Source organism: Prionailurus bengalensis, chromosome D1, assembly GCF_016509475.1.
Source record: "Prionailurus bengalensis isolate Pbe53 chromosome D1, Fcat_Pben_1.1_paternal_pri, whole genome shotgun sequence".
In the NCBI taxonomy this organism is placed as follows: domain Eukaryota; kingdom Metazoa; phylum Chordata; class Mammalia; order Carnivora; family Felidae; genus Prionailurus; species Prionailurus bengalensis.
Genome location: NC_057346.1, coordinates 63402786 through 63421558, shown reverse-complemented (window position 1 = coordinate 63421558; position 18773 = coordinate 63402786). Strand labels below are relative to the sequence as shown.

General features: G+C 47.9%; 1 protein-coding gene across 2 annotated transcripts; it reads right to left on the bottom strand.

Annotated features, from left to right (window-relative positions):
- Positions 1-45: 45 nt before the first annotated feature.
- Positions 46-4739, bottom strand: SMPD1 (sphingomyelin phosphodiesterase 1). Of its 2 annotated transcripts, none has more exons than XM_043580511.1 (6): positions 4219-4739; positions 2532-3304; positions 1816-1987; positions 1323-1399; positions 973-1118; positions 46-830 (listed from the first exon to the last, which is right to left on the bottom strand). In XM_043580511.1, the coding sequence occupies exons 1-6, from the start codon at positions 4498-4500 to the stop codon at positions 421-423; spliced, it is 1860 nt and encodes a 619-aa protein (XP_043436446.1). In that variant the 5' UTR covers positions 4501-4739; the 3' UTR covers positions 46-420. The 2 variants fall into 2 exon arrangements, with proteins under 2 accessions (XP_043436446.1, XP_043436447.1); XM_043580512.1 differs by having other exon boundaries at positions 46-850; positions 4219-4714.
- Between the last annotated feature and the right edge of the window lie 14034 nt (positions 4740-18773).

Genomic DNA, 18773 nt, shown 5'->3' with positions numbered 1-18773 from the left:
CCTGCCTCCTTGAAAAAAAGAAAGTGGGACACTTGCAGAGGGGTCTGGAGTCCAAGTCTCTTATCTTTATTTTAACGGCCTGACAACCAGGCAGCAGCAGTCCAGGGTTCCTGGCTGGCCAGCACAGGCCTGGGGTGAGAGCTCCTTTGTGGTCTGCTGCGACAGGACCAACTTAGACCTTTGCTCCATAGTTATGAAAGGCAGCAGTCCCAGGGCAGCTGAGATGCTGGGCACAGAGCAGCCACCCTCTCTCCTGTATCTTGCCAAACCAGCTCCATGAAAGAAGGTCCTATTTCCCCGGTGTGCTTGGGGCTCAGGGATAGGGTTTTCCACCAGATGCTCTTCTTACCACAGCTGTCCTCTGGAGTTTTTGCAGCTTTCCTCACATTTGCACTTTCACAAATCTGGGCCATGGGGGTACTAGCAGAAAGATGGCCTTGGCTGCAGGCTCTGGACATCAGGGAGGCTTCCATCTGGCACCAGATGGCGACATAGAGCAGGGCTATCCGAGCGAGCTGAGAGCTGGGCGCACAGTGTAGTCAGGCGGCAGGGCATGCCACAGGGCTCTGAGGGGGGGTGGCCCTTATGGTAGAGAAACCAGAAGGTCTGGAAAAGTTGTGTGTCACCCCGCATGCGGTACACCAGATCATGCCAGGCGGCAGGCAGTGCATTGGGCAACCCGTAGGTTTCTCGAGCTCTATAGAGACGCTGCCAGTGTGGTATGGCTCCTGGCTCATTAGCCTGTGTCAGGTTCAGGATGTAGGTCTCATGATCTAGGACCACATGAGAGCTCCCCGGATAGTTGCCATCTATTTGGTAGACCCGGTAACCTGCAAGGAGGAAGGGTTGACTGGAAAGGGAAGGAACCAAGGCAACTCCAGGGAGAGGTCAGATGTCCCGCCTGCCCCTTGCCAGCCATGGCCCCAACTCTGTTTCTGCTTCCTCTATCTCAACAACTCCCACATCACTCACCAGGATTAAGGCCGATGTAGGTGGTGGCACTGGGTGCCAGGAAGGCTACAGACAGTGGCCGGCTCAGGGTCTCCTCATCATAGAATACCTCAAACTCATCCACGTGGGTGTGGCCAAAGAACTGACCAGCCAAGGTGTTCTCATACCTGGCCAGAAGACACTAATTAGATTCAGAAGGTTTTAGGGACAGGGAAGAAATCTGGGGAGATGGGATGCTTTCTTTCTCCACACATTGAAGTAAGTAGCCTCTCTACCCCGAAGGGGCACCAGGAATGATAAAATACCCAAAGGAGTTTTCAAATGAACTTCAGACTCTTCATCTACCCCTCTTCTCCCCACTTCCCTCCTACCTGGCTACAATTCGATAATAATTCCAGCTCCAGCTTTTCAAGCAGTGCCCTGGGGGGATGTGGCCAATTATATGTACCTGCAGGGAGAGTTAAGGGAGGTTATCAGGGAGAATGCCCCTCTATTTGCTAGATGGAATGCTGCTTGATTCATCGATTGTTCAATAAGGCCAATTAGAACTTGAAATTTGGGGGGGGAGGGGAAGGAAGGTTATGAGGACAAGGAGGGGTCCAGGCAGCCCTGGCCAGGAGAGTTGGTACTCATCACTCTTACAACAGCTGTTACAGCTGGCCAGACACAGGGAGTGAATGAGAGCTCCTAAGGGGGACCAGGAGCTGAACTCCTAGGGAATCCTATTGTTGGAACTCCAGAAAACCAGGCTTCTCTGCTCACAGATGCTCTGGCTCCAGATAGGAGTATGGTCATAAAGGGCCTGCTTCTCCCCACCACCCCCATGGAGCACCTATCCACCATGTTCTCACCACTTTCCCTCACCTTGTCTCCTCGATCCTCAGCTGCCTGAAGCTCTCCTACTAGCCACTGGAGCTGTCCAGCAGGATCTGTGGAGTTGATCAAGAGCCAGAAGTTCTCACGGGAACAAAAATTCATATTGAGAGAGATGAGGCGGAGGCCAGGGCGTGGGGAAAGGGCATAGAACCCCCCAATTCTGAAACAAAGTGAACACAAACAGTCAGCACTCATTCATAATCCTGGTCCTGTGCTCACAGTCCTATACTAAGCATTTGGGTGGAGGGCAGAGGCATACGGGACATCATCCCTACCAAGGGGCTCACATTCCAGCAGAAAACCAAACAGCACCGATTATAGGGTCCATATGACTGGGCAAATGGCTCAGAAAGCTAAGGGCTCTAGGCCTCAGAGATAAAAGAGAACTATAATGGGAAGCAAGGGCCATTCAGAAGGAGTATGATCTGGACCTGGAAAGTTGGGATGTTAAAGTTGCAGGGGGAGGGGAGGTGTTTTAGAGGGCCAACATGAACAGACACAGACTAGCATGGAGAAAGTATGCTGTCAATCCTGAGGGAGAGTGGCTGGACAGACATAAGGGCAGAAGTGGAGTATGGGGTCAGAGCCAGTGAAGAGAGCTGAGGACTCATGCTAGAAGAGTCACAGGTATGCCCAGGTCCCCTGCTCCCTTCACTATTATCCACTTTCTTTTCCCTTCCTGGGTTTCCATGGACCTCAACTACCTGAGGGTGTGAAGGGCTTCAGGAGGGAGCCAGGACTCCCATGCCTTGGCCATTGCCTCATAGAGCCAGCTGGAAGAGTGATTGCCCTCTATGAAGGGGGGAGGGAAGCCATTGACAGGTGTGCTCTCATGGTTGCCCACAGCAGGGTACACAGGCACTGGCCCCAAGAACTTCTTCACAAGGGCTGTGACAGTGGTCAGGGCCCGAAGCTGGTCCTGACGTGATTGGTGCCAGATATTGTGGGCGGGGATGTCTCCTGTCCAGTACACCATATCAAAGGGGCCGGCAGGGCCCAGCCCGCTCAACAGGCTCTCCAGGGTCCGCAGGGGCAGGTCACACTTGCTGTACTCGCCCCAGTATCCAGCACCTGGGCGGGAGGCAGGTGGCAGGCCAGAATCCTGGCGGCAACACAGTGGGTTCTCACAGTCAGGATCTGTGCCCTCCAGGTAGTCATGATCCCAGTGCAGGTCAGTGAGAAAGAGGATGCGGCTAACAGGGGCGCCTGGGGCCGGGGGCTTGGGCGGTTGTGGGGCCGGCTTTGGTACAGCTGGCAAAGAGATGTTCCAAGATGAGAAGACGTCCCAGTGCCCACAAGTGGAGCCCAGGAGCAGACCACAGGCCTCAGATGGGCTCAGCACTGAGCGTGTCCACACCTCCACCACATCATCTTCAAAGAGCTGGACAGTTGACTGGCACACAGCGGGCGGTGCTATCTTCAGCAGTTTGCAGAGCTTGGTGGCTATGGAGCCCACCCACTCCACACCGGACTCCTTCTGTGGTGGGAAGAACCAGTGATGAGAGGTCAGAGACAGCACAGGGACCAGGCCAACCCCTGGCTACCACCATCTGTGCCTTCATATCCAAACTGGGGCCAAGCCAGACTCAATGCCACTGTGGTGAAGAGACCTCAGAGCACCCCCTGACTCCCACAGATATTGCCCTGTGACTCAGGCAGCACTAGGCCAGTACTTCCTCTTCAGCTCAGTAGGCAGTGGCATTTCAGGCCTTTTGCTTGCCTGGCTGGCTTCCTCAGTCACTGTCTGCAGAGTGCCTTGAAATTCGGGCTGGGCAATATAGCTGTCCAGAGTTTGGGGACACACACAAAGGCAGGTTCCCTGGGGAGACCTGCAAAACTCACCTACCAACCAGCATTCATCATCCCATCAGGGTCAGGGCAGCCCCATCTACTCCCACACCCTTGGATCTTTCTGAATTCAAGTCCCTTCTGAGCAGCTAGTACAGGCATGGTGCTCCGGATTAGCGATGCCAAATTTAAGGCACAGGGGGATTCAGAGTCAGATATACCAGGAAAGGAGTCCCAGCCTTGTCGCCAGCTATGTGCCCTCGGTGAAGTTACTTCACCTCTCCCAGATGCTCTTCATTTGGCAAATGGAGATACTGTAATGAAAACACCTCACAGACTTGACTTGACCTGTATAAAATGGCTAGCACAGTGCCCGGCATATAATTTGAGCTCTTTCCTTACTTCACAAGGTCACAATGGAGGTAGTGGTGGCGTGTAGACATGGGTGTCCCTAAAGGAGAGCAAATCCGGTAAAGGCTAGTATCCTCCAGCCTCTTCATCAGGGATGCTCTTCATGACCCCAGCCCATCCACTCCCCGCCCCCGCCCCCGCCCCCGCCAGCGCTCCCTTGGCTGCTCCACTGCAGGCCCTTTAAGCGCTCACCTTCAGCCCAAAGTCGATAGCGGTGAACAAGCTTTTGCAAACTGGGCAGGTGAGGTTCCACCATCCAAAGGCGTCACGGAGCTGGGGCACTAAGCGACCGACGTGTTGGCTTTGGACGGGAAGAGGGTGGGCCCCGGTCGGGGCCCAGAGAACCAACGCCAGAATCAGAGGCAGGCCCATCCACAGAAGCCTCAGTCTGGGGGACCCTCGGGTCCGGTCCGATTCCTGCTCCGGGCTGGACCTGCGGTGGCCCTGGCCGGGAGATACTCCATGGCGAGGCATTGCCCGGCTTCCTAGACAGGGCTGGTTCACCCCTCCGGGTCCCCCGGGTCTCGGCCCTGGCTAGCTCTCAAAGCGCGGGGCAAGACCAGGGACCGCCGACGAGCCCCCGGGGCAGTCGGCTGACTGCTCCGCGTCCAGCCGCAAGGCAGCTCCGCCCCTTCCTCTTCCTGGGTTCCCCAGCAGGAGATCTCCCCAGCAGCCGGGATCCGGGTCGGCGAGGGAGGCTGAGGGGGCGGAGCGTACCAGGACCCCGCCCATACCCCGCCCCGGCTCTGACCGGACTGCGCGCGCAGCTGAGCGGAGGGAAGCTGTGTGCGCCCTAACCGCGGGAGGTCGCTGTCGTAGCCCTTGTACATGCTGTGGAGGCAATCAAATGTGGCTGGTGAAAGGCTCGCGGAGGCTCCTAGACGCCTGCTCTCTTCAAACCTGGACTAAATTCCTGGAATAGCTAATTGCCAGGCCCACCTGGCACACTACTGGCCCACCACAGGGAAGGAAATCTGGGGAACAGCACGCCCTAATAGGGCAGGGATTCTCACACTGAGTGTGTTGCCTCTGCCCTGAGAGCGCCTCCCCTCCATCTCCCCTGTTCTGCCACAGGCACCAGGACCCTTGAGTCACCCTGACTGAGAATCTTTGAGTCACATTTGATGCAGAGTTCCTGATGGAAAGGACTCTGAACTCGTGGGGACACCCATACATTTACCTTACAGATGAGGAAACTGTGGCTCAGAGATGGTGAAGTGACTAAAAAGGAGTACAGATCATACAGCGAGGAGGACCAGGAACATGAACTAGAACTTGGGTGTCCCTTGCATCTATGATGGTGAAAGTAACATTTACTGAGCTCTATGCATGTTCCGGCACGGATCCAGACACTTTATAGTTACTATCTTCAATTGGAACAACGCTAAGAAGTAAGTATAATACTATTATTCCATTTTGCAGATGGGGAAAATGAAGCATGGGGAAGTTAAGTGGCAGGACAGCAGTTAAAACCTGAGCTGTTTACCTCCTCGAGTGCTTCTCCAAGATCCACAGAGCTACCAAAGTCCTGTCAGTTCTTTCCTTTGAGAATTTCAAGTGCCTCTTTTCCTGAGTTCATCAGGGCATCTTCTCAGAGTAATTGTAGTATAATAAGTATATTTGGTCTTTGTCTCGAATTCCTGTTCAGGGCACTGAGCTCCTAAAACCCTTTGAATTTCCTGGGTGATTGAGTGCTTTTGTTATTTATACTACCCCTTTTCAATCACACCTAAATTTACGCTAATGAGCCTGAAGATGGGGCTGGTGACTTAAAGACAAAGTGATTAGAGGGTGAGAAATTTCAGCTCCACCCTCAACCTACAGGGAAGGGAGGAGTGGAGACTGAGCTCTTTATCTCTTTGATAGTTTCCTGTTGGTGAATTTAAGGAGTTGCTAGTAGGGAGAGCACATGGCAGCTTCATGACATTCCCCCCCCCCCCCCCCTGCCTTATCCTGTGGATTTCTTCCATTTGGCTATTTCTGACTATACCCTTTATAATAAACTGGTAAATGTAAATAAGGTGTTTTCTAAGTTTTGTAAGCTGTTCCAGCAAAATATCAAACCTGAGGAGAGTGTCCTGGAAGCCCAGAAGCTGGGCAATTCTGTGGGACTGAGTTCTTTAATTTGTGGGATCTGATGCTGCCTCTAGGTAGTGTCAGAATTGAATTGAATTGCTGTATAGCCAGTTGGTTTTGGAGAATTTTAGAGTTGTTAGGTATCACCAGAAGTGGTGTCAGAAGTAGGATGTGCTGGGGTGCCTCGATGGCTCAGTCAGTTAAGCATCAGACTTCGGCTCAGGTCATGATCTCACGGTTCATGGGTTTGAGCCCTGTGCTGACAGCTCCAAGCCTGGGTCTACTTCAGATTCTGTGTCTCCCTTTCTCTCTTTGCCCCTTCCCTGCTTGTGCGCTCTCTCTCTCTCTCTCTCTCTCAAAAATACATAAATAAACACTTAAAAAAAGGATTTGCTAAAATAATAATAATAATAAATAAAATAAAATAAATAAAGAAGTAGGATTTACTGGCCTGGCCCTAGCTTATGAAAACATGTGTTTTGGGAAAAGAGAGAATGAAAGGGTGGAGGAGAAGAGGAGGAACCTTTGATTCCTGGGTGGCAATGTTCACATAGTCACCCATAGTATCAAACAGCAATTGTGCTATAATCAATTACTAAAGGTAAAATTTACCAATGGAGTTTAGAGATGGAGCTAACTCCTGGGAAATTGATTCACTGGATGCTTAAGGAAATGGAAACTAATAAAAAAGCAAACTATATAATCTCTCTTTCTCTCTTTATTTTTGAGAGAGAGAGAGAGAGAGAGAGAGAGAGAGAACACTCACAAGCGGAGTAGGGGCAGAGAGAGAGGGGAACAGAGGAACCAAAGTGAGCTTGGCACTGACAGCAGAGGGCCCAATGTAAGGCTTGAACTCACCAACTGCGAGATCATGACCTGAGCCGAAGTTTGATGCTTAACTGACTGAGCCATGCAGGTGCCCCCAAACTATATAATCTCTTGGTTGTTGTTATCTGTAATCGCTAAAATGAAAGAAAGGTAGAGGGCTGGGCTTGATGCTGGACCAAGCTCAGATTTTGATTAGTCTGGGTTTTGGCTTATGTCGGGACTATTGAGAGTACCTCTAAAACTCTGTCATAAGAAGATGGGCCACAAGGGAGAGGACAAAACCAAGAAAGTACTGAAACCAGGAGGTATCATGTGAGGGAGTTGTTTTATTTTGTAGATTAGTATCATCAACTTCCTGAAGAACCTTTACTGAAATGGATTGTGAGTGTGACTAATTTAGGGGCAGTATCTTTGTTTTTACATGCTTCAGCATGGAAGAGCATGTTTGGGTTGTTACTGGACCCATAGCTCACTATGGAAAAATCGCAGATGGCCATACAGAGACACAGAGGGTTATTCCTGAGGAAATGACCAGCCTGCTAGATTGGATAAAACCACTCCCATCCCCCACCCCCCACCCCCTACAAGTAACTTTCCTGCTGCAAAATCAGTCCAAGAAGCCTTATCAAATTTGGTGTCTAAGCTTCCCTTCATGGGTGTTACTGATGTTAATAAAAACATTAGATTAACAAGAGAATGGGGAGACAAAAAGGGGAGAGTCAAAGTTCATCTTGATGGACATCAGGATGGACATATCTAGATGGTTATTAAGAAGAAGGTTTCAAGTAGCCCCATTTGTCCCATTTGTCCCATTTGTTAACTATTGTTGCTCTCAGTCTCTGTCCTTGCTATGTAAGGGGACATTGATGACCCTCAGAGCCCAAATTCTACCTGTTTTCCAAGATCTTATCCCATGAAGTCCTTTCCTTTGCTCACATCCTATTTCCTTAACAGTATCTTTCTTGCTCACTCCCTTCTTGCTCATTTGCCCAATTCTCTTTCTTACAGTGTTCTCTTTCTTACAGTTCATATAGTTGGTTTTGGTGGAACCATTATCGATGCATATCACACACCCTTATCCTTCTGAGTAGGTGATCAAAAGCCCCTCTTCCCCTGACATGGATGACATTATTCTTCAGGAATTGAATTAGATTCTGAGACAAAGATGAACATGCAAGAGATTTCTTCAGGGATGCCTGGGTGGCTCAGTCAGTTAAGTGTCTGATTTTGGCTCAGGTCATGATCTCATGGATTGTGAGTTCGAGCCCCACGTTGGGCTCTGTGCTGACAGCTCAGAGCCTGGAGCCTGCTTTGGATTCTGTGTCTCCCTCTTTCTATGCCCCTCCTCAACTCATGTGTGCGTATGCGTGTGCTCTCCTTGCTCTCTTTTTCTCTCTCAAAAATAAATAAACATTAAACAAAGTTTTAAAAAAAGATTTTTTCAGAAGTGCTTTTGGAATCTACAGCTGTGGAAGGATGGGAAAGATAGTGGGATTGGGCAGAGGGACATGTTGAGCTTTGATGCTACCTCAGTAGAGACCTCAGCAGACCCAGTGGGAGTTCTGAAGCTGGGATGACCCTTCAAAGTTGTCCTGAAATGGCATGAGGGGGCTTGCTTCATTTGGGGAAGTTCCTGTGGGTGCTGATAGCTGAGGGCTTTCTGTTGAGAGCAGGCCTAACAGATGGGACAATAAGTCCTTCGTTCCTGGAGGGAGACCAGGTGGCAATGACAGTGTCTACCACAGTCCATCCACCTCATGTGCCACTTGGATCCATTTCTTCACATAAGTTCTGGGAGCAGTTCCCCCAGCATTGTGGTGAGCCTCTCTCTTCATGGTGGAAACTTAGAAAAGGAAAGCTAGTAGGAAGAATTATGGTTACTGTAACTGATATCAGGATAGCAAGGGATACCCATCATTTTTCTTTTCTACCGCACATTCTAGATTTCCTTCCTCCTTAGCTAGCACCTCTGGTGATTTCAGTGGCTTTACCTGATGGTGTGATCCAGACTTTTACTCCTGAGGTGTGTGAGCATCTGGTATCCATGCCCTCCTCAAGCCATTGCTTCTGCATTTTTTTATTTTACCATCAAAAGAGAGGAGGAGAGTGTCAAGAGGCTCCCGAGTGGACAAGCTGTTGCCAAACTATTTCTCCTCCATCTCTTTTGTGTAGCAGCTGCCCTGCCTCCTCTATTCTTGTAATCAGGATCTACTCTGTGGCCAAGATGGTGATGCTTCTTCTTGCCCTTCACACAAGGAGCCAAAAGTTGCTGGGCAGCAGCCATACTCTCTCCCCTGTTGGACACATTTTCCCTTTGGGAATCAGGACCTCTAAACCTGTGGGGCCTAGCATTGTAGGGACAGGAAGCACAAATTCTCCAGGCAGATCATAGGAGTAATGGTAAGAAGCCAATTCCTGCTTCCTCCCTTGTTTTTGGACTCATGCGTTCTACCTGTTGGGCACACTGCATAATATGAAGGTTGCTATTTTAAAGTGGACACTGCATGCTGGAAGACAGCACACTGTCTTCTCTAGGTATCATTTTCAAGTTTATGCTTTAGCTGTGCCTTCACCAGCCCATTCCATCACTGTATCAGGCTGGCAGTTTCTGGGTTGTGTGGTATGTAATGTGACCAGTGGGTTGCCTAATCACTTTATACCTCCTTTGGGCTCCTTGGGCTTTATACCCCTCCTGGGCTCACTTTATACCTCCTTTGCCAAAGACTGGGTCCTTGGTCTGATGTGATGGGATTCCATGCCTGTTGTTCAAACACTGTAAGCTCTTAGATGATGGTGATGGTTGACTCAGGAAAGGTAAAACCATGCCTGAAATATGTCATTTATTCCTGACAAAACAAACTGCTTCACCCTTTAGAGTAGAAGGAATCCAGTGTAGTCAACTTGCCACCAAGGGGCTAGTTGGTCTCTTCAAGGTATGGTGCCATCTTGGAGACTTGGCTTCTGTTTTTGCTGCTAGCAAGTTTGCTGCTAGCAGGTTAGACACTTGACATTTGGCAAAAACCTTTATCAGGTTTGGTAAGTGGGAGCCCACCCTATTGGGCGTATGGGAATGGGTTTCTAATGATTAATGCTGACGCCTAGCCTCTATTTTGGGAGGAGACTCCTATCATTTCTATTGCTGTCAGTGAGTCCACCAACCCAGCAGTAGTGTTATCTGCCATCAGCCTTGGCCTATATAGTAGAGGCATTATAGAATGTCTTGGTGATGCTGGTAGCCCTCCTACCAAACATTCCTTATTACTTTGGCAAATTATGTATCTTGTGGAATATAGTTATTTCATGAGTTTTCCAACCTTATAAAGTCTATCCTTCTTGACACCCACTTTCTGAGCCTTTTTATCCTTCCTGTCAGTTACGGCATTTCTGCCTCACTTGGTGCAGGCTATCACTTTCTCCGTGCTTTTAATTGCAGATTAATTATTTTACACTTTTCATTACTCTTTTCTAGAGCATCCATGAGCTTAGCTATAATCACTCAACTTCCTTATTCTTTTTTTTTTTAATTTTTAAAATGTTTATTTATTTTTGAGAGAGACATAGACAGAGTCGACCAGGGGAGGGGCAGAGAGACAGAGACACAGAATGGGAAACAAGCTCCAGGCTCCAGGCTGTCATCCCAGAGCCCGATGTGGGGCTCAAACTCATGAACTGTGAGATGGTCACCTGAGCCAAAGTCAGATGCTTAACTGACTAAGCCATCCAGGTGCCCCTCAATTCCCTTATTCTTATAGTTACAGTTTCCCTCATGTTTCTCAAAAATCTGATTCACTGAACCAGCCAGTGCATTTCTTTGCACCAGGATACCATCCCAATTCACCAGGGACTCTCCAACTCCACCTAACCGATGCTGGGTCCCTGTCAGCTGGGTGGCGAGTGATTCTGCTGTAAAATCCCATGTTAGCATCTGCTTTCTTAGAGCATCCTGGCACCAGCTGCTGCAGGTTGGGTTATCCATAGCAGACCCTAAGATGGAGATGAACTTGCTGGAGGTTTCTTAGGGAGTACTCTCAGGATCACCTCCTGTGAAGGAAAGGAAGCAAGTAGGATTGGGCAGGGGGAGAGGATGAATGTTGAGTCAGTCTCTGCAGAGGCCTCAGCCAACCCTACAGTGGGTTCTGAAGCTGAGAAGACTTTTCAGATTGTTCCAAGCTGAATCAGGGGGACTGAGCCTTTGCTCCCTTCTAAATTAATTGGTCATAGGATGCTTCAGAAAGGGGGTATGACCTTGGGCAAGGTGGCTTTCCTAGGTGAGGGCTCCTGTATGGGCTCATCATTGAGGGCCATATTCCAGCAGCACCCCCAACATCTGGGGGGGCCAAGTCCTTCATTCCTGAAGGGGAACCTGGGTGACCCATTGCAGTGTCCACCACACTCCTATTCCCAGGGTCCATCTTAAGAAAGGACATAAATACAACTTGGATATCCTATGGCCTAAGAATCATTATGAGCAGAGTTCTGTGGGGCTAAGAGTGAGAGTGGTAAGGGCCACTTTATTCTTTATTTTCTCTGGATTTTAGAAACTCTGAAACCTATTTTGGAGGCTCCTAGGCTACTGGACAATGGGTAAAACTCAGGGAAGGGGAGAGGAGCCTGGTGTTAAAGATCTAAGGCTCACATAGCCCCTGCTTCCATAGCAAATTGGGTGCCAGGCTTGGAGAGTGATTGGCATGGGAATAATATGCCTGGTTGGGACAGAGAACTTCCTAGTTAATTTGGACTAATTGGATCAGGTACCACTAGGGTACCTGTGCTCTTTTGTGTCAGGAAACCTGTTCAAATTCTGTACAGGTAACCAGCCAACTCTCCAGCTGCCTTTAGAACTGCAGATTAAGTCCATAATCGCCCCTCCTCCTCCCTGGCAGCAGCCTAGAACTGATGGGAAGAGGTCCCCCTCTTGTGGATATTTTAGGGAGTACTAGAGAACTAGGAATTTATGGATTCGAGGGCATGGACCCTGAAGAAATGGAATCTTCTGACAGGCAATTGCAACAGTGTGTCCCAAACCCTCCATGGTAGGGACTGTGGCTGTGGGGATGGGCGTTAGATTCAGTCTCCTGGGTTAGAATCCTGGCTCTGCTGCTCACTCATTGTGTGACCTGGAAAAAACACATCACTTTCTGAGCTTTGATTTCTTCCTAGATGACATGGGGATAATAATGGTGCGTGGTGGTTGTGAGATTCAGTGAGATCCCACGGACTTAGAACAGTATGTAGTGTCGAGGAGGTGTTTAGTGTCTGATGCCATCCTGTTAAGCTACATCTTCCATCTGTACTATCATTGCTTTAATGAGGTCCAGCTCAGGGCTCCCAGCTACCCATGCCCCATTCATAGTATCCATTGCAGGGGAGAGGAACTTACTGTGGTGAGGTGAAGGCCAAAGGAAAGAATGTGGGAAGAGGCATCTAGGTGGCTCAGTAGGTTAAGCATCCGACTTCAGCTCAGGTCATGATCTTGTGGTTTGGGAGTTCGAGCCCCGTGTCAGGCTCTGTGCTGTCAACTTGGAGCCTGGAGTCTGCTTCAGATTCTGTGTGTCTCTCTCTACCCCTTCCCTGCTTGTTCTCTCTCTCTCTCTCTGTCTCTGTCTCTGTCTCTCAAAAATAAGTAAACATTAAAAAAATGTTTTAAAGGAAAGAATGTGGGAAACTTGGAAAAATCCTTTCCCTCACTGCCCTCACTTCCAATTACCCATGGAAGATGTAGGGAGCATTTACCTAACAGATGGTGACTTGGCTCCTTTTATTGCCAGGCAGTCATACATTTATTAGCTCAACACACACACACACCCCCCACACACACTCATACTCTGTTTGTCTAAACAAAAACCTCACAGAATCCAGCCTCCCTAGAAAAGCCCTTTAGTCATCTACTGTTATTCATGCAACCTCTCTCTCCCCACCCGAATTCCTTATGAAAGGATTCTTTCAGTAACAACAATTCCCTTCAGAGAGGGGAGAGAGAAATTTTGCATCTAAGAGAAATATAATTGGGGCGCCTGGGTGGCGCAGTCGGTTAAGCGTCCGACTTCAGCCAGGTCACGATCTCGCGGTCCCTGAGTTTGAGCCCCGCGTCAGGCTCTGGGCTGATGGCTCAGAGCCTGGAGCATGTTTCCGATTCTGTGTCTCCCTCTCTCTCTCTGCCCCTCCCCCGTTCATGCTCTGTCTCTCTCTGTCCCCAAAATAAAAATAAACGTTGAAAAAAAAAAAAAAAGAGAAATATAATTTAGAAATTTCCCTATATTGTTATACTAGTAACTGAGCAATTCTAACCAGTCCAATAGGAGTTTCCATGGGGGACATGTGGGGAGTTGTGGGAGCAGAGAGGAGGCATGTCACCTGGATCTGAGGGCCTTAGTGCAGGTTCCCTAGGAAGTGAGTTACATCTATGCTAGGGTCAAAGAATGGAATGAGACTAATGTCCCTGCAGAGGGAACTGCAAGTGCAGTCCTGTGGCAAGGAAGGGCTGGCAGGTTTGGGAACTGAGGCAGAAGACAGTATGACCACAGGAGCCCTGGGAGGGAGTTGGAAGGTGTATGAGGCTGAGGCTGGAGACTGGCACTGGCCAGAGTAGGAGAATTACATTAGAGGTTAGTCTTAATCCCCAAAGGAATGAATGCATTTATTATTAATTAATTAATTAATTAATTAATTATCCAGCCAGCCAGCCAGCCATTCAGGTGACACATACGCAGAAGTTTATTCTGCGCCAAGTGTTGGGCCAGGGACCCTGAAACACAGAGATGACTGTGCCCCAGCACCTCCCACAGACAGCTCATGGTGGTGGGAAGACACAGACATGAAGCACAGACCTACGAGAAAGGGCTTCTGGAGGCAGCTTTCTTGGTACTGAAGAAGTCGAAGAAGTGGTTGATTCCCGCTAACTGCAGAGAAAAGGTTCATGGAGATGAGGACATTTTTTCCAGGAGGCCAGTCTTGAAATATGAGTTAGTATTTGCCTGGAGGACGAGATTGGGAAGAGGTTTCTCCTTCCTTTTCAATGCTTGAGACGTACTAACCATCTTTCAGAGCCTAAACAACAGGCTCCCAGATTTCTCAGGGCCTTTGCACCTATACTGTTCCTTCTACCTAAAAAGATCTTCCCTCTCCTTTCACTTAATTAACTGCAACTCATTCTTTTAAAAAATGTTTATTTATTTTGAGAGAGAGATAGAGAGCAAGCAGGGGAGAGGCAGAGAGAGAGGGAGACAGAGAATTTCATGCAGGCTCCACACTGCCAGCACAGACCCGGATGTGAGGCTTGAACTCATGAATCATGAGATCATGAACTGAGCTGAAATCAAGAGTCAGACGCTTAATGGCTGAGCCACCCAGGCACCCCTGCTACTCATTCCTTAGTTCAACTGTGACTTCCTTGAGGATGCTTTCCCTGATCTATTTTTTTCTTTTTCTTCCTCTTTCCCCTTTCCCTCTTTTCTCCTCCTCCTTCTCCCTTCCCCCTCCTCCTTGTCCTCTTTCTATCCTACCCCTCCTTCTCTTCCTCCTCCTCCTCCTTCTTAATCCCCCACCATAGTTCTCATTGCAGTTATAACATTGCATTTGTTTATGTGCTTATTTAATTACTGCCTGCCTTCTCCAGTACATTGTAAGCTTCATGAGAGTCGGGACCATGTCTAGTCTTGCTCCCATCGTATCCCTAGTATTCACCACAATGTCTGCCCGTGCCTCCATAAGATTGGTTGCTTGAATAAATTGGAAGTGAGAGGATAAGCAAAGGGCCAAAAGCATGAAACACTATGCAAAAGAGGACATTTCCAAAAGTTTAAATGAAGGCTAGTTGTGCAAGGAGATGCAGGGAGATAGGCACAGCCCATGTGTTGAAGAGTTTGGTTGCAAATTTGGACAACTGAGTATTAAAGGATTTTATTGGACTTTGTCCCGAAGGCTATGGAGCTTCAGTGAGGAGAGCCAGAGAGATCAGCTGGTAAAGAGGGTGATAGGTGAGGTTAGAGATGATGAATTCTGAAGTGGGATTTAAGAGGGGTGTTTGGCAGGGAAATAGATAGAAGAGATACCTGGAAAGCAGCATCCACAGAACCTCCTGGATGCTGTGGGAACAGGGCTTTTGATGCCTTCCAAGTGGCCACCTCAGATCTGTACGTAAACAAATGAACACAGGGAGCACTTGAATTAAAGACACCAAGGTTTTTGTTATAGCTGATAGGCAGATGGACCACACATGTAAGAGTTGGGCTGGCACAAGAAAAGGGATGCAGCTTCCTCTGAGGTTAAAGGTAGGTGTAGGAGGAGGACAGAAAACAGAAGGATTGCAAAGTCCAGGTGATCTTTTAGGAATTGAGGTCACGTAAGCCATAATAACCTGCTTCCTCCCCCATCTGCCTAGTTCCTTGTCCATCAAGTTTTACCTTAGTCACTCTAGCACACACAGGGCACCCTCCCTATGCTTCACCCGCATCACACTCATCTAGCACCCAGCACTACACAATTACTCAGTGGTTTCCCCAGGAGATCACAAGTGATGGGGGGTAGGGAGGCAACACCTTCAGTGTCTCCCATTTTATCCCCGCTCCCTGGCATGGTGCCTCGGGTATAGTAAAGGCTTACTGTTTATTTGTTCAAAGAGAAAGGAGAGGTTTTCTAGTATCTAATCTAATAATTTTATATACATACTCCCCTTTCCCTCAGTAAAACCTCATTCCCCCCAAAGAAATTTTTTCAACTGGGTTTCTTGGAAGTTTAGCTTCCTTGAGGGGAAGTTTGAAATAAAACTGTAACCTTTGCTTGAAATCAACTTGTGTAAGTTGCTTTAACAAAGCCCTTGCTTTGCTTTATGTGAGTAATAACACCCACACTTTTTTGTTACATCAGTGTGAGGACCACACCCTATGTGTTTCATTTTGAAAACCAGTTTTCTTTTTTTTTTTTTTTTTTTAAAATTTTTTTTTTCAACGTTTATTTATTTTTGGGACAGAGAGAGACAGAGCATGAACGGGGGAGGGGCAGAGAGAGAGGGAGACACAGAATCGGAAACAGGCTCCAGGCTCTGAGCCACCAGCCCAGAGCCTGACGCGGGGCTCGAAATCACGGACCGCGAGATCGTGACCTGGCTGAAGTCGGACGCTTAACCGACTGCGCCACCCAGGCGCCCCGAAAACCAGTTTTCTTAAAACCAGAAATGCAATATATTCACATATTAAAAAAATTTTTTTTCAGGTACTTTAACGGTTTACTTTAACTAGGGAATGCTTCTTCCTACCCCAACTCACTGAGCCTTTCTTTTGGAGAGAAACATGGTTCCTTTTGTGTGTTTTTTTAGGATGTTTCTAGAATGTTTCTACTAGAGAGAGAGAGAGAGAGAGAGAGAGAGAGAGAGTGTGTGTGTGTGTGTGTGTGTAATAGAATGTTGAATGGGACTTCTGATGCCTCAATTAAAAAAAATTTTTTTTTTAATCTTTATTTTTGAGAGAGAGAGAGAGAGACAGAGTGCGAGTGGGGGAGGGACAGAGAGAGGGAGATGCAGAATCCCAAGCAGGCTTCAGGCTCCGAGCTGTCAGCACAGAGCCCGATGTGGGGGTTGAACTCACAAACTGTGAGATCATGACCTGAGCTGAAGTTGGATGCTTAACCGACTGAGCCATCCAGGCGCACCAGTGATGCCTCAATATTTTGACCAAAGCTCTAAGGTTAGACAATATACATACCCAAAGGATTACTTAAAAGTTGGCTGAACAGATCCTTTCACCCTCATCCTAACATCCACCTTTGGTCTACATAAAAGAAGTCTAAAAATTCTATGGCAGTTAAGCACAGGGGCAAGTGCTGTGATTCTTCTAAGTATGTGTATGTTTGTGTACATGTGTGGATGGCAGGAGGAGGCTGCTAAGGAAACCACTAAGAGTGATTGGTAATCTAGTATCTTTCTTGGGGAGAAAGGCTTGGGGAGTTGCAGAGGCTTATACCCAACGCAATCCCAATACAGCTACCACAGCCAAGTATGGTGAGAGAGTTCTTGGAAGAACTTCATATGTGACATAGACTCTCCTGCCTCCTCTCCCACCTGTATGTTTCAGGCGGGGAGGCTGGCTGGAGTAGCCCTCAGCGTTAGGGTGAGGAGAGAAGGCAGTGATGGGGTAGTGTGCGTGCTAACAGTATGTGTCTAAGTCACATGAATACCAAAGAAAAGAGCTGAATGGGAAGGAACCTTGTGCAAGGGGGCACTTGGTACTGCAAGAGGAGACTACAGAGTATGCTTCACTAGAGAGGAACTGAGGACATGGGGACTCAGGACATTCACTGGAGGGTGCATACCCCTTCCTGCTCACTTCTTCCCCATCCCCCAGGTCAGAGAACTGGACACTGTCCATAACCCTAACAGGGCCTCTGAAATCCATACATGTCCTCAAGAGAGAGCCATATTCAGACACCTCTATACAGAGGGTTATGCAGAGCTCAGTTACAGCAGGCCAGTGCCACAGTATAAGCTCACACCCACACACCCCATGTGGACTCTGGAGGAGCCAGTTGCAGAAGGTGAAGGAGGTGGATGGAAAATGAAAGCACTGTCCACACCTCTTTTATTATTACCAGTTCCCAAACCACAAGACTGGCCTGAGATGGAAGTGCAAGGCTGGTGGGGGAAATTTTGAGTTGGAATCATTTCAATACACAGAAGTAAGCTTAGTGTTAATTATCAACTTGAAACTATTTTTCTATCTGAAAGTGACTGTAAATCTATGGGATTAGTTTGAGACATCATGGGAGGGGGCTTGTGAAAAGGGCATTCAGTGGGGCGTGTGTGAAGGCTGTGTTCAGAAGGAAAGCTGAGGCATGTTTGTGCTCCACTGAATTCAGTTCATTCAGTAAATCCATTGCGTCTGTGTTTATAGGCTTGTAATGCAAAATACACAAAGGAGACAACAGTACATTGTTTCTTCTGCTTAGCAAAGTATCTTTTCATATCAACTGGCAGAGAGCTAACTTCTGGATAGTTCCAGGGAACCAGTGAATCACATGGGCTTTTCACTGGATTCTGAACAGAGGGCAAATGCCCAGGGGCAGATGAGGATTGAGGTACACTATCTGCTTTAACCTGGTACTATACTGGAGAGGGATGCTTGGGCCTGAGGCCACAGTGAGACTTTCTATGAATCTTCTGTCCTGGCCACCCTTCAGCTAGGTTTAGACATTGGGATATGTCCAAAAGATGGGCTTGGCCCATGGCCCATCTACTGGGAGAGGAGAGCAACACATCTTTAGGACTGTCTCTAAAATAATAATACCCTGGGGCTTCTGGGTGGCTTAGTCAGTTAAGGTCTGACTCTTGATTTCAGCTCAGGTCATGATCCCAGGGTTGTGGGATCGAGCCCCATGTTGGGCTCCGTGTTGAGCATGGAGCCTGCTTAAGATTCATAACAAAATAAAAAATAAATTAAAAAAATAAAAATAAATAAAAATCAGCATCTGTCACACACACACACAAAGATTCTCTTGCTCTCCCTTTGCCCCCCTCCCCCTCTTCCTCACTCAGGCTCTCTCTCTCTCCCAAAAATAAAAATAAAGATAAAAGAAAATGAAGTGAAATACCCAAACTTTTTATTTGCAAATCCCTATGAATAAATGATTTTTGAGCACTCATCCTCAAATGTTGCTTCATTTACAAATTATATACAAATTTATAGTCATATTGTTTTTCTTTAATGACTTAATAGAATATAAATTTGAGAATGAAATAAAAGTAAAAATAAATACCGGTTCTAATAATCTAGTGTATTATTCTTTCACCTCCATGGATTGGCCTACATGCTGTACCACCTGGGATGCACATACTCAGCTGCTCCAGAAGGAGA